The sequence below is a fragment of the Octodon degus genome, unplaced genomic scaffold, assembly GCF_000260255.1.
Source record: "Octodon degus isolate 3935 unplaced genomic scaffold, OctDeg1.0 scaffold00045, whole genome shotgun sequence".
NCBI lineage: Eukaryota > Metazoa > Chordata > Mammalia > Rodentia > Octodontidae > Octodon > Octodon degus.
In genome coordinates, this window is record NW_004524621.1 from 4,256,105 (window position 1) to 4,281,408 (window position 25,304).

The 25,304-nt window shown below is 49.2% G+C and overlaps 1 protein-coding gene across 3 annotated transcripts in view; it reads right to left on the reverse strand.

Moving 5' to 3' along the window:
* Window positions 1-289: 289 nt before the first annotated feature.
* Window positions 290-25,304, reverse strand: part of Fam3b (family with sequence similarity 3 member B) — a 26,804-nt gene continuing 1,789 nt past the window's right edge. The window contains exons 1-8 of one of the 3 annotated variants that reach the window (XM_023716094.1): window positions 18,288-18,362; window positions 17,250-17,393; window positions 9,031-9,154; window positions 5,808-5,866; window positions 4,320-4,370; window positions 3,253-3,340; window positions 2,204-2,336; window positions 290-420 (exon numbers count right to left, since the gene is read on the reverse strand). In XM_023716094.1, coding sequence (XP_023571862.1) covers window positions 331-420; window positions 2,204-2,336; window positions 3,253-3,340; window positions 4,320-4,370; window positions 5,808-5,866; window positions 9,031-9,154; window positions 17,250-17,393; window positions 18,288-18,306 — 708 coding nt within the window. In that variant the 5' untranslated portion in view covers window positions 18,307-18,362 and the 3' untranslated portion in view covers window positions 290-330. Of the gene's footprint in view, window positions 421-2,203; window positions 2,337-3,252; window positions 3,341-4,319; window positions 4,371-5,807; window positions 5,867-9,030; window positions 9,155-17,249; window positions 17,394-18,287; window positions 18,363-25,304 lie in introns of those variants that run through there. The other 2 variants (XM_023716093.1, XM_023716095.1) reach the window with 2 other exon arrangements.

Below are 25,304 nucleotides of genomic sequence, written 5' to 3' on the forward strand. Positions count from 1 at the left end.
GCCAAGGAATGAGTCCGCAGCCCACAGGGGGCGCTCAGGAGCACAGCAGGAGCCCATCCAGGACCCTGCCCATCCCTTCATGCAGCTGCTCCAGCCCCAGGAGAGGAGTGTGGGGTGAGGTGAGCTCAGCAGGTGGCGGGGCACTCAGTGGGGCCACCCTGCACAGCCCTGGATGTGTGTGATCCTATCGTGTGCCAGGACATCACACAGCCAAAAGCAGTCTGTTGGCTGACGCCAAGCTTGTCAAGTATGGACGATGGGACCTAGAGGCTTCTCGGACTGCTCCAGCTGCCTTGTCACACAAACACATTTATTGAGGGCCGCCGGGTGCTAGCTCTGCTCTCTGGGTATGCAGCCTTCGATCTGGATCTCTGCCGGCCAGCCGGAGTACCTGTTCTTGGAATCATCAGAATGGTTGATCTGCATGAAGGAAAAGAAAGAGTTTTATTACTCACTAAGACAGGGGACAGATATTTAACCTCGGTGAGCTGTGAGCAAAGCCACATGAACAGAGCCACTTCCCAGTGCAGGATCCACTGCCCAAAGGGTCAGACTTTTTGTGACTCAGGAGAATTCCACATGCTGTCCCACTGCGTGGCCATCAGCCACATTTGTTAAGAAACGGCTGGGTGGACTGGATGTTAACTTCTATCTAATTTTAATAAATTAAAATGGAAATGCAAATTTGGCTGCTGGTAGCTACCATGTTGGAAAACATAGCTGTGGTGTTTAGCTTCCAACTCTGGAGCAGGGATGTATTTTTTTCACTTTGAGTCTTTAAAATAAAAAGGCTTTATTAGTTCAGGTTTGCGGTGCATCATGAATTCCTCACTGGGAGCAGGGCTATAAACGTGTCTTCGTCCTCCCTGCAGTCCCCTCCCCTCCCCAGCTCGTATTTTTCCAAGCACTTTAGAGTGTGTCGCTCGGCAGTGTGCGTGTTCACATGCAAGCTGTGGTTTGCCCTTTACAGATTCAGCTCTCTCAGCCACCGGAGCACCTTCGCCTAGCACTTAGGTGAAACAGCGTGCGTTCTGCTCTGGGACTTTAGCTCCACACCCCTCCTATAACAGAACATCAGTGAGTTGTGATTCCCACACTGTACAATCACTCTTAAAGCCAGGTGTGGAGGCGCATGCCTGTAACGCCAGCACTCGGGGAGGCTGAGGCAGGAGAATCACAAGTTCAAGCTGGCCTAGCCAGTGAAGCAGGATTCTATCTCAAGATAAAAACTCACAAAAGGGCTGGGCATGTAGTGCATTGTGAAGGCTTTGAATTCAGTTCTCGACACCACATGGATTTACTGTCCTGGTGAGATGTGCAGCCAATGTTCTGGTCATTCCCAAAGCATCTCCTCCCGCGACGAGGACCTGCAGGACCTCTGAGAGGCCTCTGTCTCTTTCCTAGCCTGCTGCTTCTTCTGGGGACCTCACATGATTCCTACACACACTGACTTTATGCTTGGATCTTGTCACTAGGCATGCTGTCTTCAGACTTGTGCTAGGGATGTCAAGCACTGGACCTGCAGTTCTTAGGTGGAGGGAGAACCCCCGCGGCACAGCTAAGCCGTGCTTTGGCCTGCACCTCCATCTGGCAATGGCTGAAGCCGCTTCCACCCTGGGTCTCTGCGCACCACAGTGCCGTCGCTGTTTCTTCTGCAGTGTAGGGCAGAGGGAACTTCCCTTCAGTGCTCGCAGCTGTCCCGTGAGGGCAGGGCAACATGGCCTCTCCTCCGCTCTTCTCTGATCCCTGACACTCTTTCCCTGTCCACTACTTACTGCCTGGTGCATCTCCTCTGAAGAAACAGGTGTCCACCCCTGTGTTCCCTGTGAGGGTGCTCTTTCTGACATCAAGCTGAGAGAGTTCTACATATAGCACATGCATGTAGTCGCAGCACTGGGGAGGACAGGGGTCCCAGAAGGTCATGGGTCTCACCTGCCCCAGCCCTCGGCCACCACCTTAGGAGGTCATACTGCTCCAGTTTGACCTTGTTCCTGCTGGCCCTGTGCCCAGACCCTGGGACCAGTGTCCAGGCTGAATCAGAAGTGAGCAGGTGCCTCCCTCGGGGTGGGAGGATGTGGCTAGGTCCCCAGCCACACAGCCCACTTTTTGCCCCTGAACCAATTCTCTTCCCAGCAGCCATGTCCCACATGGGGGCAGACAATGCAGGCAGCAGTGCTTGGGGAGGGACCCCGGACATGCTCACCTTTTCCCTCGGAAGTCCTGCGGGCAGCTCGAAGCCGGTGGCCGCCAGGAACACCCAGCTGGACCTGAACTTCATATTCCGAATTTGTCTACTTCCCAGCGCCTCAATGGCCTTCTTGGCATCAGCCTTCAGTCTGGAGGTGAAGAGGCAGTGTGAGGATGGGTCCCCAAGACAACATGCACCAGGGAAGGACTCCTGGCCCTGCTGTGTCCTGCTGCTGTCCTTGGATGGGTGCCAGATGGCAGCCAACCAGGCAGGCGTGATGGGGAGCACCTCACTTTTCTGGCTAATAGCGGGTCCTATCTGGAGCCCCCTTTGGCCTGTTTGTTTGCAGGCCTGGGGACTGAACCTGGGGCCTTTGCACTGTGCTACATCACCACACCCGTTCTGTTTTGAGACAGCATCTCCTTAAACCCATCTGTTGCCCAGGCTGGGCTTGAGCCTGCAATCCTCCTGTCTCAGCCTCCTGAGTGCCAGAATGACAGGCCGGCATATCCAGCTGGGCATCTGGGACACAGAATCTTCTGTCTTGATGCAGAAAGGCCCTCATGTTCAGGTTCAGCCCCAGCCTCACACTCAGCCAGGACCACGGGCAGTCCTTGCGGACCCTGGCATAAGGTGGGCAGAGGCAAGCGAAGAGCAGTAGGGCCTCTTCCTCAGTGACAGGGAAGTGAGTGAGAGGGGAGAAGAGCCTTGAGGAACTGGAGGGCAGACACATTCAGGCAGTGCTGGAGTCCGGAGGTGGGTGTGTGCGTGTGCATGAGTGCCTGTCTGCACCTTCTGCTCCTCATGTGCAGAAACACCCTCTATCTCCTCCCCTCTTCCTGGACATCCCACCTAGGGCTGGTTTTCCTACATGCAGGAGCTGAGCCGGGTCCACCCCGTGTCTGCTGGCCAAGGCTGGCAGGTCGGAGTGCCCACAAATTCTGGTCCCTCTGCTGTGACACATGGTTACCATTGCCACTCCTCTGCTTGGAAGAAGCCCATGGACCTCCCATCTTCCCTGGAGCATGAGTGTGAGGAACCCCATGGCGGCTCTGTCCCATTACCTGGTGCTTCCATCGTCGTGGGTCACCATAAGCAGCAGGGACTTGGTGGGTGCGCTCTCAATGAACCGGATCATGGGTGTGGAGTTATCTGCAGGGTCACCGGGAGGTGGTGAGAGTCCTCACTGGCCACAGAAGCCTGGCCTGGCCAGGGCTCCCTTCTGCCTTGACCTCCTTGTGCCATCCAACTCCTGGCCACCAGAGCTGGGCCTGACCAGCGAACCTGCCCTCAAAATTTTCTGCAGACCCCTGGGGACCTGATAGAGGCACTGCATGGACATCTCACAGGAGTGTTGTGGTGAGTGACAGGGATGCCAGAAGACAGCTCGTCCTGAGCAAGGAGCTGGGCCAGCAGCTCCTCTGAAAATGACGGGAGAAACAAGACCCTGAAGGAGTTGAGCCAGCCCTGCACCCACCTCTGCAGCTGTCCAGGTTGAGGGGTCAGACCCCAGCAGGACATCCTTTTGTCTCCACTGTGATACTCGAGAGTTAACCCAGGGCCTTTGCACTAAGCTATACCCACAATCCTTTTAATTATTATGATTATTATTTTTGTTATGCATTTTAAAATTTTTTTCCATAATATTATTGATAAATTATTATTATTGTTATTTATTTTTTTTTTTTTTTTGCGGAACCAGAGATTGAACTCAGGCCCTCGTACTTGCCAGGCAAACACTTATTCTACTGAGCTATCACCCCAGTCCCCCCTTTTTATTTTTATTTTCCCCCCCTTTTTAATTATTGTTGTAATTTCTGAGATACTGTCTTTGTAAATCACTAAGCTGCCCAGGCTGGGCTTGAATTCGTGATCTTCCCACCTCAGCCTCTCAGAGTGCTGGGATAGCAGGTGGGTACCACCATGCCCAGCTCGAGGGTGACATGTTGGAGTAGGAAGCTCAGGCCTGCAATAGAGAGGTGCGTCCGATGAACCTACACCCTAGAAATACAGGCTGAGTGCATACTGTCTCGTTTTTTGTTTCTTACTCAGTTGGTGCCTTGGTTTCTCTTCTGGGTCTGCCTTATGTTTAAAAATCATCTTAACTTTGACAGGAAGAGGGCTTCCTTACCGCCTTCGTACATATCAAAAGATCGCGTTGCTGTCACCTTCCCAGTTTCATCTGAAAGTGAAAGAAATAGCATTTGAAAGGGAGCTCCCGGAGCAGGGAGGTGTTGGCCTGGCCCTGGGAACCTCAAGAGGATTCAGTTCTTCCCTGTCCCTGAGGGAAATCGAGACGGCTGGGGCTGCAGGAGCTGCTTCCCAAGCAGGAGACCAGCTGGGGACAGAGGTGCGGGGACAGTGCTGGCATCTGCTCCCCAGCTGTCCTCATCTGTGTTCAGCTTTGCTTTTTTCACTTTCAGCAGTGCATGCTTTCAGGAAACCATAGCCATTATCCTTGTGGGGAGCCGGCACACAGACCACACACCTCAATTCTTTTTCCTCCCCTTCGCTTCCCTTACTCCTCCTCCCGCTGAAAGGGGGAGGAGTCCTTCCTTTTGTTCTCTCCCTGTTTCCTGTTATCCATATTTTATTGTGCTCTTTGAGTATTTATACATTGGGTTTCTCATGTGGGAGAAACCATGTGACACTTCAGCTTGAGTGTCTGTTAAATGTCACTGGACATGATGGTCTCGAGATGTATCTATTCTATAAATGACTCTGGTGTATCCTTCTTTATGGCAGAGTGGTGCTCCATGGTGTGGAAACATGGAGTTCCCTTCATCCCTTCATCTGCTGATGGATACAGAGGCCGCTTACAGGGGCCGGGGAGATAGCTCCCTTGCCTGGCAAGCACAAGGTCCTGAATTTGATCCCTGGTACTACCAAAAAAGAAAAAAGAAAGAAGAAAAGCAACACAGAGGCTGTTTCCAAGCCGAAGCTACTGTGAGCTCTGCTGCTACCAGCACATGACATGAGGTCTTTAGCAGGACTGGATCTTGGCGCTCTCTCCTGCCCTCTGCCTTCCCCCTGTGGCACATGTGCTTCCTTGTCCTTCATACCTCAAGCATCAGGATCCCCATGGTTCCTGGCAGCATTTTGTTTCATGTGCTAGAACCCTGCTGTCAGAAGCCCACACTACTAGCCCTGCCAAGGACCTGTAGGGAACTCTGTCCCCAGAGCTGCTGTGGCTGCTCCACTAGGACCCACAAGGCAATTGCACCCGAGAGGAATCCCAGGCTTGCTTTCCACGAGGCCCTGAGTCACAGAGTGGAGACAGGTGGATGGCATCACTCGGCTCTGACGCCGCCTCTGGGGCAGCGGTGAGTGAAAGCTGGTGAGCCTGCTCTGGCCCCTGGGCTTGTGGGTAGCCCCTGCCTGCGCATCTTCAGCCTGACCATACAGTCTTTTATATATTCAGTCTTAAGTTAATATTTGTTGTCACCGGGACCACTAATAGTCTGAAGAATGAGGTTTATAAAAACAAGTACATGACTTTAAAATGTGTTAAATAGAGCCCTGGACTGGACCATATCTCAGGTGCCTGAAAGCCCAAGACTTCTGTGGAAGTCCCACTGCAGCACTCCCATGGAAGCTGGAGAAGAACACACAGACTTACAGCTGACGATGGCGATGTTTATCCCTCTTGCGATGTTGCCCATCTTCTCGCCCATGAGCCTGCAACGGGAGCGCACGTCAGCCTGGCCTCCTTTCTCAACGGGCTGCAGCTCTGCGGGATGGCGCTGGCATAGCCTGTTTGGCCGCCCATGTGGAGGTGGCCAGGGCTCGGTGCACCCCGGGGAAGGCGGCCACTCTGGCTGCCCACACGCCTCAGTGGCCCATCTCTGTGGACTCCAGCAAAAGGATGGGGAGAGAGGACTTTTTTTTGTCACACTGCACGTGCGCTGCCTGCTCACGTGGCAACGAGCACCTGCATTTCCACTGTCCACTGAGGCTGGCGAGCTGGGTCGGGAGAGATGGCTGCAGCCCAGGAGTGGTTTTCTGATACCTCTTCCTCCTCATCCCTCGGGATGTGACAGAGCCAGTGACACCCTGTTTGCTATCCTACTGCCACCCCTATAGGGCCTTCTACCCCACCACCTGGTTTAATCCAGTTTACCTCCCTATATCATCAGCTTGCATTACACTTCTTTCTTTTTAATGGATTCAAGAAACGGTAATTTCAAGATTATTTTATCCTAAAACCAGAAAGATCACCTGGCTTTCATGGAGAAGGTAACTATATGAATGATTCTAGGAGCTGTGGGGGGCACACAGGAGAGTGCGCACGGGGGTGTGTGTGTGCACATGAATGGACATACTCTCTGCCAGGTTCTACTATCAGTGGTAAGACAGCATCCTGCGGAGAATCTGAGCACCTTTCTCTTCTGCACTCGGACAGAGTAGGAATGGACTTCAGTATTCTCGTCCAGACAGGCTCACCTAATGGCCTCTCCTACAGAAACTTAGTGCATACTGTGGGTATTTGGTCCCAGCAATGAGAGACGAGCAACTGAGACAGTGCCTTTGACCATTTGTCCATACAGAGTTTAGACAAAATGAAGCAACAGTGTTTTTCACAATGTATGCTTTGGCAGCAAAGCCACCACGAAAACCAACGATCACCACGGGAGAGAATAAAGGGCCCTCACCAGTAGGCAGTAAGGGAAGAGGGGCTGCCCCAGGAAGGGGCACGCAAGGGCCGTGGCATACTGGTGATAATGTTAAGGTTTACACGAGAATGTCCCACAGAGTCTCACCTGTTCAGAGGTGGGGCTTTGGGGAGGTGACTGGATCCTGGGGTGCTGTGCTCATTGGCCGATTCCTCCACTCCTGAGGGCCGGCCAGACCTGCTGTTAGAGGGTGGCCTGGCCTGGGGTGGGTCTCTGGGGAGTGACCTGGAGGGTTGTGCTCTGCCTGCTGTGGGCCTCTGGGGCGTGATCTCTTTCCGGCCCAGGGTGTGCTCTCCTTCCCGTTCCTCCCCTCTTCCCTCCTCTGCATCCTGGCTGGCTGCCAGCGTGTGCGCAGTTCTCCCTCTCCTGCTGTGCTGTTCCTGCCTTACAGTGGACCAACCACGGACTGCACCCTCTGACAACTGTGACTAAGATTAAGCTCTCCTTTGAGTTGCAAGTATCAGCCCCTGGACTCAGTGGTCACACGAGTGTCCACCTTAGTACATTCACATCACAAGACAGCACATTCACAAGGTTGCTCATTGCAGCATTGTTTGTAATATCAAAAACTGTATTCATTAGAAACAGTGGTAGAGTACGATGGCCTCCGTGCTACACAATACTATGCACCAGTAAACAGAAATGGAGGAAAAACAGTATGTACACATACTATCACGGAGTCATTTCTACAACACTGTTAAGCTCACAGAGCTCAGTGCAAACTGTGCAATGCCTGCAACCTTTTATATAAGAAGGGGTGCGTTTGTGTATGTATATACACATATACCACAGGTACACTTATATTCATATATGTACACACTCATGTATACATCATGTGTGCATAAATTAAACACAAACATACGCATGTATTAATTACATAGAAAGAGCTTTCTTAGCACTGAAATGGTAAATCAGAAATTAATGCCCCCCAGAGATAAAAACAAGAGAAAAATTAAATAATTTCATGAAGATTTCTCCAGGTATGCTTTTAGATGCTCTTATGGCTTGTTTGTAATTGTACCCCAAAGCCTCATACAGCCATTGGGGTGCAGTTCTAGAGTTTGTGATTCATTCATAATCCAAAGCTAGGATTATGGGTCTGAGTACTGCTGGGATTATGCTACATGCACCCTGGGGCAGATAGCCTGGACACAATAAATGGGAAGGACAGAAGCTCCCCTCTGCCACAGCTGCCGCCATACCTCCCTTTTGCCTTTGCTCTTTGCTATTTTCTACTGCCCTCTGCCCTGTGCCACTCTGCCTTGGAGCCAGCCAAGTATGGACTGAAACCTCCACTAACTATGAGCTAAATAAGCGTTTCCTTCCATAATCCTGGGTGTTGGGTATTTTGTCCTAGTATTGAGAGAAAAGCAACCAAGACAGATACATAATGCTAATTTTTAAGTCACTTAATTGAAAGGAATGAGTTAAAATGTAAAATCTAAGTACTTGTGGAGAAGGGGTCCTTCATTGCTAAATTGGAGTAGAAATACTGATATAAGAGGGAGAAATTCCTTTTGGGGGAAAAAATGCCCTTCTTGGCCTGCCACTAACATGTTTCCCAGCAGTGCTGCCTGCTGGCCCTGATGCACCGAGGGCACAGGTCTTGGTCTCTGAATGTCACGCTAGACAAACTCTCTCCCCTGAAGAATGGCTCCTGCAGGTCTGAAGCAGCAAGACTAGGGAAGTGGAGTCTCTGGAAAGCAGTGCGGTGCAGGAAAGGGTGGGACTCTCAGCAACGGGCAACTCACGGAACTGCACTGACGAAGTTAATGGAGCTTATGGATTAAACTCTCCTCACATGGAAAAGCCCAGGCATGGGAGGCCTCCCTGTGTCGCAGGGAGGGTATACCTCTAGCTCACTCTGTTTGAGGTGTGGGTGAAAGTCATGACACATGAGGGGAAGATCACCAAGAACAATTGGGAAGCCCTGCCAGCCAGGCTTCACGTCCATGATTTGGGAGGCCTTTGCCCCATGCTCCAGGCATAAACCAAAAGAAACCTAGATGGATGGACACTGTATACCCAGCCATGCAGGACCAGTAGCACCCTGGCCTGGGACAAGTAACATTCCTGTCTCCATTTGGCCTCAACCTGGTGGGGACATGTGGCCTCTGCTGGGCCGGTTCTGAGGAAGGGACAAACCCCTAGCACCATGTTGATACTCACAGCTCATCCTCAAAGCAGATCTTGGCATGCCTGTCTTTGCCTCCCCCACTCAGTAACCGGTAGGCATAGGTGTTGGGGGGACATGGAGTCCAGTGGTCACATTTTTGCCTTCTCGGGGGTGGGGCTGCAATAAACAAGAGTTCAGCAGTTAATGTCACCATTACTTATCAGATGACCCCACTCAGTAGCACATGGCCCGAAGCTCATTCAGCAAGTATGACTTGAGGTACGGACCCCAGGGGGCTTTTTCCCAGCTCAGCGGGTCATGGGGTCCCCTGCAGAGGTAAGCCTACATCACCCACTTTGTCTTACAGCAACAAACCTGCAGGAAGAGTGTGAGTAGGCACAGCAATTCCAAAAGCACTGGGAACAAACAAACAAACAGAGGCACAGGGGATCACTGCCCATGAATATTTGTCCTTTGTGGTGTTCTTCGGAGCAAAATATGTCTGTGTTACAGCAGAGAGGTTCTGAGGAATCCAAGTGCCTACTGTGCTGTGCACGGGCAGAAATGTGCACAGCTTCCAACTTTGCACAGCCTAACACACATGGACACACAGTGTATAGCATTCCACACACACTATGCCACATGCACACACAGGTTGCACCATGAACACACAAGATAGCACTCAACACACTGCACCTCACACATACACTCATATGCATGTACCACATACCACATACACACACACACACAAACACACACACACACACTCTAGATCATCACACTAACAATGTCACTCTCTCCTCTTACTGCAGCATGAGACTTCAGCTTTTCTGCCCAAGGTGCAGGCTTATCCATGGAGACAGGCCTGGAGAAGTCTGCCCCAGGGGTCAGTGAGCTGGGAAGGTTGGCTCCGAGGCTGGGACATGAGGGGGCACCTGGTCCTGGCATCCTCCAGCCCTCAGGGACTCACCATGTGCACCTCCTGCTCATCACATGCTCAGCTTCTATGAAACCCTAGGTGCCCAGAGGAAGGTTCCAGAAACACCCTCACCCTGCAGGTGAGACTGGGACTTGGCTGTCTACACTGTGGGTTGCTGTCTTTTCTAACCTGGTATACAGAAGCCAGGAAATACAGGTAGTGCAGTGGTACAGTGTGTATGAGATGTCCAGATAAATAAATAAATAAAAAGAAGCCACTACAGAAAATCATCCAATCACAGAGGAAGACCTCCAGAAGGGCACAAGACCTCTGCAAGGCAGCTGGATGATGACTGATAGGGTGACAGCAGAAGAGGTATAAGTCCTTTCTACGAAAGTCACTTAAGTGTAAATGGACCAAATGCTGAGAACTTTGGGAACCTGTAGTAGGAAGATTATGAGTTCAAGGCCAGGTTGGACTGCAAAACACACAAACAACCCCCATCCCTTATATGGGGTCAGCAAGAGACTCACATCACCTTTAAGGATATAGACTAAAAGTGAAGGAGTGGAAAAAAAATACTTCAGGCAAATGGAAGCCAACAGGAATAGCCACATTTGGAGAAAATAGACAAAGTCAAACTGTACAAAGAAACAGGATCACTAAATAATAATAAAGGGGTCAGTTAATCAAAAAGATGTAACAACTAAATACATGTGCTTATCCCCAACTGGAGCACCTAGTTGCTCAGAGGCCTTTGGGGTGAAACAGACCCTCAGGCACCACAATGTATGGCTTCCAGACTCCACTCTCAACAAAGGGCAAGCCATCCAGGCAGGAGAGAGCAAGGAAACACCAGACACTTGTCTTGGTCTGTTAAGGACACTAAAACAAAATATCTAAGGCCAAGGTGTTTGCAAACAACATAGGTTGATTTCCTACAGTTGAGGGTCCGAGTTCCAGTGAGCAGCAGATCTGGATGCTCATTCATGGTGCTTTCTTGCCCTCCGTGGGTGGTAGAAGGGGCCCAAAACCCTCTTCCATCTCTTCCCATCCTGAGGGAAGAACCCTTGAAACACCATTGTTTTCCAAAAGGCTCTCCCTCATGGCCACATCAGCAATTAAGTTAGAATAGAGTGAGTCCCAGTGGACAGAGTCCTTCAGACTGCAGTAGCTCTGAACCATGTTTAGGCCCAGTCACCACATGGAGAGACACAGGGCCATCCGTGGAACAGCACTGGACTGCACTCTTCTCACACATGTTCTCAAGCCCACAGACCACAGGAAGCCACAAAATAGACCTCACCAACTAAAGAAGAGTACGGTCATATCAGGTATGCCTCCTAACAACAGCAGTATGAAACTGGAGGTCAACAACAGGTGTGGTGGTACAGGCCTGTCATCTCAGCACTTGGATGGCTGACCAGGAGGATCACTGTGAGTTCAGGGCCAGCCTGGACTACAAAGTGAGTTCAAGGTTAGCCTGAACTACATAGTGAGACCCTGTCTCAAAAATTCAGAAAAATTATAATTAATAATAATAGGAGTAATTTCAGGAAATTTATAAATATGTAGAAACTAAACAAAGCTCTCTGAAGCAACCAATGCATCAAAACAGAAACTAAAAGAGACATTAAAATATATCTTGAGACAAAAGAAAATGAGAATGACAGGTTCGGGCCCTAGTGTGAATTGCTAAAATTATTGTGGTGGTCATCTAATATGGCTGATGCCCTTAAAACAAAGGCCTGTGCTCCCAGGACCACCTCCCACTTCTTCTCCAACTCAACCCAGGGTATAATTTTCTTTCACCCTTCCCGCTGCCTCGGGGAAGAGCCCAAATCAGTTTCTCAGCTATATCTAAACATGCCCTTCCAACCTCACCCCTGGCAAAAGGCCATCACAGCCTCCGCCTTCCTTTGTACAGTTCAGAGAATTCCTTGACCTCCCCAAATTCTCTCCGTGTCCTTAATGAAAATAAGGCCCCTTTCCCTTTTTTCTTTTGCCTGTTTCTCTGCTGCGTGTTCACCTGCAAAACACCTATCAGAGAACACACCTATGGAATGCAGTAAAAACAGTTCTGAGATGAAATTCAGAGTAATAAATGCCTACATTCAATAGGGAAAAGATTATAAACAACCTGACATTGTACCAAAGGGAACTAGAAAAAGTAGGACCGCTTAAGATGTAAGGGAGAAGAAGAAGGGAAATAAAAGAGGTCGGAGAAGAAATGGAGAGTAGAAAGATAGCAGAATTGGGGAAATAAAGAGCTGATTTTTTTTTTAAGGTGGACAAAACAGACAAACCCTTATGTAAATTAAGACAAAAATAAGACTCAAATGAAACCAAAAAGGAATGAGAAGACAGCAAAACAGAAACCACAGAAGTACCATAATCTGCACAAGTTAAGCTGGAAAACCTAGAAGAACTTTGTAAATTCCTAGGAATATACAACCTACTGAGGCTGACTGACGTAGACCATGAACATCCCAGCAGACCAAAGTCAAGTCATGACGCCAGGTCAGCAATGGATGCCTCCTTGTTTGCCAGACAAAGGTCCAAGGCCAAAAGTGTCACTGCTCAGCTCCACAAAGCATTCAGAGAAACAATCCTGATAGTCCTCAAAGTCTCCCAAATGGAGTGAAAAATAAGAATATATTCAAGCTCACCATGCACAACGCCAAAGCCGGACAAAAGCACTGAGAGGGAGTAAGTTGTGGGCCAGTTCTCCGGTGAGCACTGACACCAAACACCCAGCATGATGTTCACAAATGAAACACAGGAGAACATTTAGAGAATCAGCCCTTCAGCATAATCAACACAAGGATGATTTCACATGTGAAAGTCAGTAAATGTCATCTGCTGCATTAAGAATGAAGGACAAAACACCCTGGTTACATCAATAGATTCAGAAAAAAATCTTGTGACAAAATTCAACGTCCTTGTGTCATTAAAGGAATAATTAGTTTAAGCAGGAATGTCCCTCAATACAATGAAGTGTTCATAGTAAGAAATGTCTACATTAAAAAAAAAAAGTCAAATAGAAAACCTGGTATCGTAGATAAAAAGCAAACTGAGCCTAGTGGGAGGGGAGGAACATCACGCACCCCTCCAATGGTGAGCAGCTGAGCTTGCATCCTCTAAGGTCAGAACAGGACCCAGACGCCCACTCTGCCCACTTCTGTTCAGTGCAATATTGGAAGCCCTGGGCATAGTGACCAGGCAAGAAAAAGAAAGAAAAGGCATCTCACTATGAAATGGAGAAATTAACTTCTCTCTTGTTTGTTAAGGTTGTGATTTAGAAACCTCTAGGCTCCATGAATAACAGAACTGATAAACTAATTTGGTAAAGTTGCAGGATACAAAATCAACACACAAAAATCAGCATTGTTTCTGTTTGCTACCAATAAACTATCCAAACAAAAATCAAGAAAAAGATTCCATTTGCACTAGCTACACTACATTGTGGGAGTTGGCCAAGGAAGTGAAAGAAGTGCGTACAGAAAGTTGTAACATGCTGATGAAAGAAACTGATGGTGACACCTAAAAATGGAAAAATAGCTTGTGTTTGTGAATTAGCAGAATTATTATTGTTACAATGTCCCTTGTGCTGCACAAATTGATTCATATATACAATGTAATTCCCACCAAAATTTCAAAAGCATTCTTCACAGAAGTAGAACAACAATTTAAAATGTAGACAATAATAAAGAATAAAATAAAATAAAATATAGACAACGTACGTTGTCTACATAAAGACCCTAAATAGCCAAAGAATCTTGTGGCATTACACTACCTGATTTCAAGCTATATTATGAAACCACAGCAATCAAAACTGCATGGTACTATCATAAAACCAGACACATCAATCCGTGGAAGAGGACAGAGAATCCAGAAAGAAACCCACATACATTTACAGTAATTTGATTTTTGACCAAGTTCATAAAAAACTCATAATGTGGAAGGAACAGTCTCTTCAATAAATGATGTTGGAAGACATTCACATATGGGGAAATAAAATTAGATACTCATTTCATATCACATATAAAAATCAGCTCAAAGTGGATTAAAAACATAAAGAACTGATATGGTGGAAGGACTACAGAAGTCACAGGGGGAAGCTCCGTGACACTGGATTGAGCAATGATTTTTTTTTTAATCACCAAAAATATCCAGGACATATAAGAAGAAGAGGCAAGTGGCATTGTACTGAGTGAAAAGGCTTCAGCATGGGCAAAGAAATAATCGAAGAGTGAAGAGACCAGCAACAGAAGAGATGTATCCTCCGCCAAGAGCTAGTGACCCATTCGCGCAGGTACTCAACAGCTGATAACAAGTACACTTAAAATCGGATTTAAATGTGGTCAAGGCACCCAGGTAGACACTTTTCCAAGGAGGCCATACACATGGCCGGGGAGCATACACAAAAGATGCTCAGCACTGCAGATCCCCAGAAAATGCAAAGGAAAACCCCACAATCATTTTTTTCGCTTCGCACCTATTACAATGGCAATTTTCAAAACAGTTCAAAACAGGCTGTGGTCAGGAGGTGGAAAGAAGGAGCCTGAGCACACTGCGTTGGGAAAGGTAAAGGGGGACAAGCCTCAGAGAGGACAGCGCACCGCTGTCTCAAACAATTGACAGAAAGTGGCCAGGAAGCCTGCAGTCCACTGTTGCAGCATTCCAGTTGTTTCCAAAGGAAATGAAATCAGTACCTTGGAGAGGCACCCACACTCCTGATTCCTTAGCAGGATTATGCACAATATTCAAGATACAAAACTAGCCCACACATCCATCAATGAATACATAAGATGAGTGTGTGGTACAGGCACACAATAGAATACTGTTCAGTCTTTAAAAAGAAGGGAATCTGCTTATGCAGATGTAGGGTGCAGGGTTCCATCCCCAGCGTGCCATGCCAGCCCCACCCCCAGGGCACACTGAGACAGTGACTGAGACTGGGCGTGGTGGTGCGCGCCTGTAATCCCAGCCTTGGGAGGCTGAACACAGGCAGATCACTACGAGTCCGATCTACATATTGGGACCCTGTACTAAATACAGTTAAAAAAAAAAAAGAAAAGAAAAAAAGAATTCCATCCTTTTTGACATCATCGAGAGCATTATGCTAGGTGAAATGGGCCAGGCATGGGGAGACAAATAGCTCACCAACATACAATCCAAAAAATTAAACTTGGAGCAGACGGTACAATTGTCACCATAGGCTGGGTGTGAGTAGAGGACTGGGGAGATGTGGGTCAAAGGACTGGAAGTTTTAATTAGGAGATGAGAGTTTATTTATTGAAGAGAAATATTGTGCACCAACCCCTCATGCACTTGAAAATTATTGGGAGAGTAGATTTTACCAGTTCTTATCATAATAGCAATTGGAAGTTGTGCATATTAATTGTATTCCTTTAACTGTAACACAATGCCTGCATGGGTCAGACCATGTTCAAAGACACAAATGTGGACAATTTTTATTTTTTGAATTAATAAAAATTAATTAAAAATTAAATCTACTGATCAATTCAGTGACTGATTGACCAAAGAGGCACAGTGAGCAGGGAATCCAGAGTGGTCCTGGAAAACCGAGCTATTAGGGATTGGGGTACAGAGGATACTGGCATTCACACACTGCACGTGGCCAGGGCGTGCTGGGGACAGTGGAGCTAGGTAGGTCATCAGGAGAAGGTGGAGCTCCTTGGTGCTCATGGGGTCTGTGCACGCCCGGCCCACAGCCCAGCCTCACTTAGCTGTATTATCAGCAGGCAACACTCTCCACTCACCCAACTTCTTTTCCCTTTGCAAAAATTCTCCATGAGCTCAGGGAGTTTGTTCATTTTTCCCCATATCACAGCACCTGGACAGCCAGGTCCATGCTGGAGTTGGCCTGTATTTGCTGAACAGATGAGTGAAGGAATATCTGGACCCCCAATGTTGCAGAGTCCACAGGTACAGGTATCCTTAGCTGCACTGTCCTTAGCTGTGCTGTCAGATAAATGTCCTGATGTCCTCATGGATTCAAAATGTTTCCCTGTCAAGGTCATTTTGACCTTGAAGGGGAACTGGAAGTCACACAGATCCAGATTTGGTGAATAAGGTGGATGAGGACACAGTGTCATAAAATGAGTAGCTTTCATAAAAGTTTGTAAAACATTTTATAGTTGTTTAAGTTTGTGAAAATTAGTTTTTTATACTTTCTTCATTGAAAACATATATGCATGTACTTCCTACAGATTTTTAGAAAGGTACTCTGACTTCCCTACTGTCCTGCAGGGTTCTAATATATCTTTATAATTGCAGTTGTTCCCCATTCCAGTTGAATTCAGAACAAATATTCTTGCTGAATGATCTGGCCCATCGAGAGTCTCTGGTCTGTCGCCTACCTGATTATTAGGCTCTGGCCCAGATATAAAGGGTAGGCCTCAGCCATAAAAGCAGGGTTAGGGTAGGGCTCAACACCTGATGATTAATAAATACATGAACTTTGGCAACAGGTCTTTCCTCCTGTGATAACAGGGTCTTTCTGGGAATGGGTATGATAAAAGAAATTTGATATCAGAAATAATGAACACAGTAACCCTTAGAAAGGCACCACAAGCGAATCAGGAAGTGGACTGTCACCAGGGCCACCTCCACTGGCACCTTGATCTCAGCCTCTGGGACTGTGGGACAGGTATTTCTGTGGTTGATCAGCTGCCTAGGCTGTGGCATTGTCATGGTAGCTGTGGAGCCTGGGACACTGTACTCGGGAATGGGCCAGAGAAGGTCACTCTTGGACACCACTAACACCCTTCCTCTGATGGCCTCTGCAGTTTACTCTGCAGATTTGTGAGCCTGGTTCCTTCCTCCTGTGCCCTGCCTGAACCCCGGATGCCATGCATGGAGAAGTTGGGTCTCAGGGTTTATGCACTGGCAACAGAGGGACTGCCGGGCACACAGTTCCACCCATCCTGGTTGTGGGCTGCGACGCTATTGTGGGTACTGATCAGAAACTTCTTCCAGATTCCTGCTATTTCTCTCAAGTCCGTTCCAAAACTCACTGCTGCTTCACAGATGGTTTTCAAGGCATTCATTCCTTTAGATTTTGATTTTTTTGAGACAAGGTCATGGTCTCACAATGTAGCCCAGGCTGGTCTTGAATGTATGGCAATCCCTTTGCCTCAGTGTCCTAGGTTTACAGCCTGCTAGAATTACAGCCGTGAACCACCGTGCCTGGTTCACTCTTAGAAAACTTAATATGTCTCCAGAATTTTGGCCCTGGGCCTCTCCTAGATTTGCCCTGAAGCCTGAAGAGATCATGTGAAGGTCAGGCTACAGGCGTGCGGTCACTGCTGGCAGACTCATGCTCACCTTTGAGGACAGGCTTCTCCCCGATGCTCCGCACCCTGTAGACAGCGCTAGTCAGATGCTCATCGGGAATGAGCTCTGCCACCAAGTACCCGGAGTACCATGCGCAGAGGGAGGCGAAGACAAGGAACAAGGCCTTGAAGGCACCTGGGGACAGAGGACAGAGGTACTAGACAGATGTCAGCAGAGACCAATTCATGCATGCATAAAAAAAATGAAGAATGTGTATTTTATAGAAAGGCAGGAATCTTAAAAGGTGCGTTCCTACATAGGCAGCTGAGCCTCCCCGAGGGTGAGAGACCCTAGGCCCAAGAGGAAGTAACCCTCCATGTGGCCTGGAGACCAGTGTCCTGGGGCTGCAGCAGGTGTGGCAGTCCCTGTGTAAAGGATGTGTGTGGCCAAGGCCAGATTCCAGGTGAGTCGAGGCACAGGAGAGGAGGGAGAAAATAGGCTCTGTGACGCGTGGTGGAGGTGAGGGCTGGGGTTTTCCTTTTCTCCTCTCTGCCTCTCCAAATTGCCTGTAGCGTCAGGTACTTGAAGAGACAGGATAGGTAAGATAAGTAAATAGAAAGTCATTCGGGTCCCAGCCACTGTCACCAGACACCCTTGGAGCTCCCCTCCCTTTGAAAAAGAATGACACACTGTGCTCTGCCCTTATCACAGTTCCCAGGCTGTTCGTGGGGCTTGGCTGCCTACTCCAGCCCAAGATGCCCCACCTGGGGTTGCAGAGTGTCCCCCATAGGCAGGGGCCAGACTGGTCTGGCAGAGGTCTAGGACATGGGCTGGGGAAGGAGCCAGCTTGGAGGTCCCGGTCCTCCCCTAACCCAAGCCTGCATTTCAGGTGAACTGTCACACCTACCCTGCCACGCAGTCAGGGAGGAGCATGGGACAGCAGGGAGATCTGCCCAGCCCCCCTTCTGGCTCTGGGTTCCTATTCCAGTCCCAGTTGAACAGGAAGTGGCCCTGGTGATCCATCCATTTGACTTCTTGTGTCAGGTTCCAACCAGACCCCTCCCCCAGCACTGTGGGTGTCCCACTCACCTGTAGCCCCCGGATGCATCTTCCTGGTGCCTGTGTGGCACTCCCTACTACCCACGCCAGCACCTGCACAAGGCTTAGCCTCACTGAGTTTAGGGAGGGGACACAGGAAGGAACACACCCTCCCTTTCCTCCTTGTCCACAGGCAAGGGGCGGGCCGGGCACATGTAAATGTCAGGTACAGACCAGGTAGGCTGCAGGAGCAGCTAGCGAGGCAGGTGCAGGCAGGGTGGTGTCCAGGGCTGCACTCTGGAGCTCCAGTCATGAGCTACACAGGATTTTTTCCTGGAGCTGACCCAGTCCAGGGCTGGATATGCACTGAGAAGCTCCGCTGAATAAAAGACTTCAATGCCCTGATGTTGGGCGTGCCCAGTTTGCCAACCAACAGGAAAGGCTGCCAAAGGAAGCATGGTGGAGCCAGCACTCTGACCTGGCACAGTCATGGCGGCTACACCTCAAGAGGACATCCAGGCTCCTGGGGAAGGCAGGGTTATGAGGGAAACCTGGTCCTCCTGCAGATCGAGAGGTTCTGGAAGCAAGCTGTGCAGCGACCCCACCAGTTCTTCAGTCACATGATACCGAACACCGTGCGCTTGCTGGCAACATTCTTCTACACTGGCCACAACCCCCTCCACAGCTGTGTGGCTCCCAGGAAGCTCCTGTAGCAGATTGTGTGTCCTGTGGGCAACGTGGTTGCCACCTTCTAGTTCATGCCACCCATGTCCTCCCCAGTCTGAGAGGAGGGAAGGGAGGGACAGTCCTGCTAGAGACTCAGAACTATACAGACACCATGCCTGGGCCTGCCTCCGGGTCCTTACTGCTGAGCAGTCCACCAGCACCCTGAGAGCCATTCTCCAGCTGTGCCTGACCGTGAGTAAGATCAGGAAATGGAGTCTTGATGTCCTCTGCCAAGAATATTACCTGTGTTTATTTATTATTCATTTTTTAATGGTACGGGGGATCAAATTCAGGACCTTATGCTTACCAGTCAGGTGCTGTTCCACTGAGCTACCTCCTTAGCCCATGACCCGTGTCATTAACTCCCTGATTGCAGAAGTGGGCTTTTTGTCTCTGAGTTGGTTTTCTTTTTCTTTCTCTTTTCTTTCTTTCTTGCTTGCTTGCTTTCTTGCTTTCTTTTAACAACTTTGATTTTTTTAAAAAGGCATAATACCAAGGGCACCACCTCATCCAGTGAGCAGTTCAGAAAGGTAAATTCTCTTTATTGACTTCCACAATGGCTTCATCTCATAAAACAAGACTCTGTGTTTGTTAAACATTAACTTGTTAGCTGTCCTGCCCAGTGCCTGGCCACCACTTTGCTCCTTTCTGTCTCTATAAAGGTGTTTTTTTTCCAGATGCTTCTCATAAGCAGGGTCTTGGGGTCTCTGCCCTAGTGTGCTGGTTTATGTCATGGAGCTCAGCATCCTTAGGGCTACAGCAGGCATTTGTCTCCTTTTAAGGCTGATGAAAGCTCTGTCATATGCATGTACCACATCCATCCATCTGTCAACTCATCCACCCATGAGCATGTGCAGTTTCCACTCCTTGGTTACTGCAGATAATGCTGCTCCAGAGGAAGGTGTGTAAGTACCCTGGGAAGACTTTGCTTTCAATGCTTCTGGACCTATACTCAGAAATGGGATTTCTGGGTGTTATGGTTTGTGTCTAGGTGTTCCCCCAAAGTCTCATGCAGTCATGGAGTTGGTGATTGAGATTGAGATAGGTGTGGTTGTTGCACCTGCCTTTAGGCAGGTAATTTGCATTACAATGTAAGGATGGGGGAGAGAGAGAGAGAGAGAGAGAGAGAGAGAGAGAGAGAGAGAGAGAGAGAGAGAGAGAGAGGCTAGATAGCAAGCTGCCTGAGCTCCTGCCACACCCTTTACTCCTTTTGCTTTTGGCCACTGCCATGAAAGGTTGCTCTCTGCCATGTGCTGCTCTGCCTTGGAGCCAGCTAAATATGGACTGAAATCTCCACTAACTGTGAGCTAAATAAACCTTTCCTTCCCTAATTTTGAGTGTTAGGTATTTGTTCCAGCACTGAGAAAAGAGTAACCAAGACACTGGGTCACAGGATAGCTGCTGTTTGAAGAGCTGCTGTTGAGTGTTCCACAGGAGTAGGAGCATCTTACAATCCATTGGCCACACCCAAGGGGCCATTTCTCCACGCCCCTGGCAACATGGGCCGCATGCTGTGGACTTTCCCAGGAGCCATCCTAGTGGAGGTGAGGAGACCACTCTTCATGATTTTGATTTGCACACCCAATGACAAATGATGTTGAGCGTCATTTTTCTGTTCTTGTTGGCCATCTCCATGGCATCTCTGGAGGAACACCTAGTCATGAGCTTTGCCTTTTTAAAAACTGAGTTATTTCTGTTGAGTTGTATACATTCTTCATGTTTTCTGGACAGTAATTCCTTCTCCATGTTGACTATGTCCTTTGTGGTATACACTGTCCCATCTCCCAGGAGGTCAGGTCCCTGGCATGTGACTGTGGGGACTGGGGTCCAATTCAATCCAAAGCAATAGAGGAAACCACACACACCTGTGACCTCAGCACCCATATCCTGCCACAGCCTGAACCAGACACAATTCCAAAGGAAAACAGGCCTAAGTGCACTCGGCAGAAGGAGAGGAATGCATATATTTGATAGGTTCAGAACAAATTCCTAAAGTGATTTACTGAATTATAGAGGATATGAATTTTACATTTGAACAGACACTGACCAGAGTCCTCCAGAGACATGAAAGCACTCCCTCCCCTGCAACTGACAGCAGAACTGCCTGCCCACTCATGCTTCTGAGAGCTGAACTTAGAAATCTTTTTTCAAACTATGCAGCAGCAAAGATACTGCAATGGCCTCAAAATGGTGACTTGAATGTCATAAAGTCCCTCAGACAGAGACCACTTTGTGATTGTCCAGAGACAATCTGTGTGATCTCAGATTGAAACTGGACCCCTGTGATCCCACGTTTATTCCCTCCTCGAGTGAGCCTTTACCTGAATCCCAGGTCAGCTCCAGGGTCTGCTAACAGCATTCTTAACAGCCACCACCCTCAAGCTCTCCCGCCTGTTCACATCCAAGAGATGCAAGCTTCCCACCTTACCCAGAAACCCCAACATACCCTACAACTCAAAGGTTACCATCTTTTACAAATGAATTAGATTGAGCTTCTTAATTAATTGCATTGCAAGGTCTAGGAGTTCCTGGACAGTACCTTTCGTACCTATCCCTCTGTAGGTGGTCAACCTCATTTGCTTATGGTTTACCTTCACCGTGCCAACCTGATTGACTTAAGAAATACACAGGGGATCAGTTAAGCACATTTCTGATTGTGTTTGGTGGTCATGGAAGTGCGAGCATTTGTTGGGCTCGTCACTCTTTCCTCTCGGTGTTGTTCCCCTGTTCTGCCACATCCTCCAATGAAGCGAAGCGAAGTTTTGCTTCCCCACTCTTCTACAGTGATGATCTGTCTCATAGTCAGCGACCATGGACTGAGTCCCCTGAACCATGGGCCATGTTACATCCCTCTTCCTGCAAGTTGTGGGGGCTGGCATTGCATCCCAGTGATGGGAAAACTGAGCAATACACACTGTCTCTCGGCATCATCTGCTCTTCCTCTGTTTCCATCACATCTGTTTTTCTGTGCCATGCTGTTTAGCTCCTCCTGACTCTACCCTCCAATTTGCTCACTAACATCCAGCTGTGTATCATCTGTTGTCACTGAACCTATTCAAAGTACTGTCCTTGCTGTTTGCATGCATGAAATTCTATTTAGAAACTCTTAAAAACTGCTTTGGAGCCAGCTGTGGTGGTGCACACCTGTAGTCCCAGCACTGGGGGGGGGGGGCTGATGCAGGAGGACCACTGTAAGCTCAAGGCCAGCCTGGGATGTATAGTAAACACAAGGCAGGCTGGAACCATACAGTGAGACCCTGTCTCAAAAATAAAGCAACAAAGCCCCAAACTAGTGCTTTGTTAGTTTTAAGGTTCCTGCAGGTATCCTGTGGCTGGTTCTTATTTTTTTTCCCCATAATCCCCAGCGAGCTAACAGCCTGTGTCTTACTGGTCCAATGTATCAGAAGGCCCTGAAACCTTCTCAGGCTCCAGCTCAAGGGTTTCCTAGTGGGCTGGCTGTGTATTCAGCATTGTGTTTAAAAGAAAAAGTAACTTCTCCAGAAATAACACAAAGGGCTGGGTGCACTCAGGGACCCCACAGCTTTCAAGACAGGGTCATGTGGCACCACAGACAGACACAGCTCCCAGCAGGGAGCTGGGCTGGTGACAGAAGGACAGTAGGAGTCCAGAGGGAGAGGGAGGAGGCTGAAGCAGTGAAATCATCCAGTCCTGCCTTCTAAGTCAGAACCCACAGTAGCTTCCATGCAGCACTGTGGCTGGCAGAGGAGAAATCCAGGGCCTTTAAGCCCTCCCTACCAGGACCTGGAATGAACCTACAAACCTCTGAGGCAGAAAGCTGTCCATCAGAAATGGCCATGGAAGGGGCCAGGGAGATAGCTCAGTAGAATAAACGCTTGCCTGGCAAGTGCAAGGGTCTGAGTTCAGTCCCTGGTTCCACCAAAAAAAAAAAAAAAAAAAAAAAAAAAGAAACTGCCATGGTGAGCTAATAGCATAAGCCGGTCCACCAAGGACCAGGCAGCAGAGGGAGGGACACCCTCAACATCACTGCACACAGAAGTCAGAAAGGTGCCATTCTGGACCAATCAGAAACTTCTTATTTTCAACCCTTCATTTGACTCTGATGTTCAATGCAGAAGTCATCAGAAGACACTCTTTCCAACCCTTCATTTGCATATCGGCATAACCAGTCAAGACACCTTCTGATTCTTCATTTACATACATCCGAAAGTCAACAGAACTTTTTGCTAAAACAGCTTGCACAGGGTGTGACCCCAAGTGAGTGTTTGATAAGGACCATCCTGCACCTTATTTGCATGAGAGGGTGATGACCCTAGGATTTTGGATACAAAGGACCCCTTGGCCCTATTCTCAGGCTGCTGTGATCCTCTCACCATCCTGCTGTTGCCTGGCTGAGTGCTTGCCTTTCCTACCTTCAGTAAATGTGCACCCTCGCTGCCTTTTCTATGTATCCTGTCCAGTTCTCTGTTTGGGATACAAGGACCTGGAAAGAGGCCCAAGAATGGTGCATTCACTGATGCATACCCCTTTCAACAGGATAGACAGCTGCCACATGGGGCCACTTCCTTTCTGTTCTGGGGAGTGACTCGGTGTCCAGTGGGTAGCCCTAACATCAGGTTCCTGAGCCATACAGCAGGGTGCATGGACACAGCCTGGACTTGCAGCAGGCCCTGAGGCCTGGCAATGGGCAGGGCACTAAAACTTCCAGCATGTTGTTCACTGTCTGCCAAGCTGCCTGTTGCAGTTTCTCAGCAGGTCTTCTGAAGGTGCTGACATGTCAGTACAGAAAGCCCACCAGGACCCCGGGGCTGTGGGTGGAGCAGGCCTCGCCCATAGAACCCAATGGCTGGCTCTGGCCCTCGGCCACAGAAATCTGTTGAGACTGCAGCGGGAGTCAGCAGAGGGGTTCCAGGCTCTGCATGGTTCTGCAGCCTGCAACTGCTGGGTGTTGGTGCCTGTGCTCTACAGGATTCTTGGATGCCTCCACAGAGCCCTACTGCACTCAGCCAGAGCTGGAGGCAGGACAAGGAAGCTGAATTTGAGCAGAACTGAAGCATACAGGGGCCCTTATCATGGGGTGATCTGTCTTCCGAAGGTGCCCAACAGTCATGACCTCCAGCGGCACAGAAGTGATGTTGTCTACTGGAAGATGAAGTGACATGGGGTCACCTGTGTGGCAGGTGGCACATAATGCTGTCCATTGCCCAGAGCCTGGACAGATCAGTCATTGGGCAGCTGTGGCACACACAGGGGCCTTCACAACCATCAGCCACTGGACTGGATGCTGGGTTTCCAACCTCCTGGCTCTGCTCCTGTAGCCATGTGTCCTTGCAGGCAAATCTGATCTGGACGTCCCTGGGTCCTCCATGGGCAAGAAAAGTATTTCTGTGAGTCCCCACTCCTTTGTTCCTCTTGGCTTTGCCATCCCCTGGGACTGATGTCCTCACCCACTCTGCAATATGACATGTGGGTCAAACCCATTCACAGGGTCCGCCTCTCTCCTGCTGGTTTTCTCTCTACAAAGCAGCTTGTGGTGGCCCGGCTGGCTGAAATAAGAGGAGGCAGGGTGTGGAAGTTGGGAGAGCAGAGCCAAAGTCACTGTTTTGTTTTTCAACTCACAGGTGCCCTTCCATCTCAGCCTCCAGAGAGCTGGGCAGACCGGTGAGCTATCAGTGACCTCTGAGGCTACAGAGGAAGGCAGGTGCTCACCTCAGAGAGCATTGTGCAGATGAAGGAAGAGCCAGAAGGAAGGTGCTAGAACAGTGTGGGGGCAAAGAGCCCCCCCAAAGGGTGCTGTGGTTCCACCAGCAGTCAAGCTGTCATCCTCAAACAGTCATGAATAAGCAGAGCTTTGCCAATGTATAGGAAACCATGGTGGAAAAAATTTGACCTCAGGCGCACCTCCCTCTGGGTTGTGTACAAAGGGCACAGCTTAGGGCCTCGGGGTGAGACTCTGGGATCCCTAAGTCTGACCTCAACCCTGGCCCTTGCAGTTCCTGCAGGCTCCCCGCTTGTCCCTGTCAGGGCGCAGTCTTCAAAGCACCCTCTACTGCCCACTTCTGTTGATTGCCCCATTCTCACCACCTCCGCAGCTCCTGCCTCCACTCATCAGGCCACAGCGCCCCTCCTGTGTCACACCCCTCCGCAACCTGCCCGTCTCCTCACCCTTCGGCCCACCTCTCTCCCCCACACCCTGCCAATGACTTTGGCCCCCTCTGGTGGGGGGCGGGAGGGGGGTTCTTGGCTCCCTCCTGTGATCCCTTTGGTCTTCGCATCACAGCCTAAGTTGTATGGTAATAACAATAAGCTTGTCTTCTGGATGGTTAACAACCTAAGTTTGCAGACCAAAATTAGAGAAAAAGG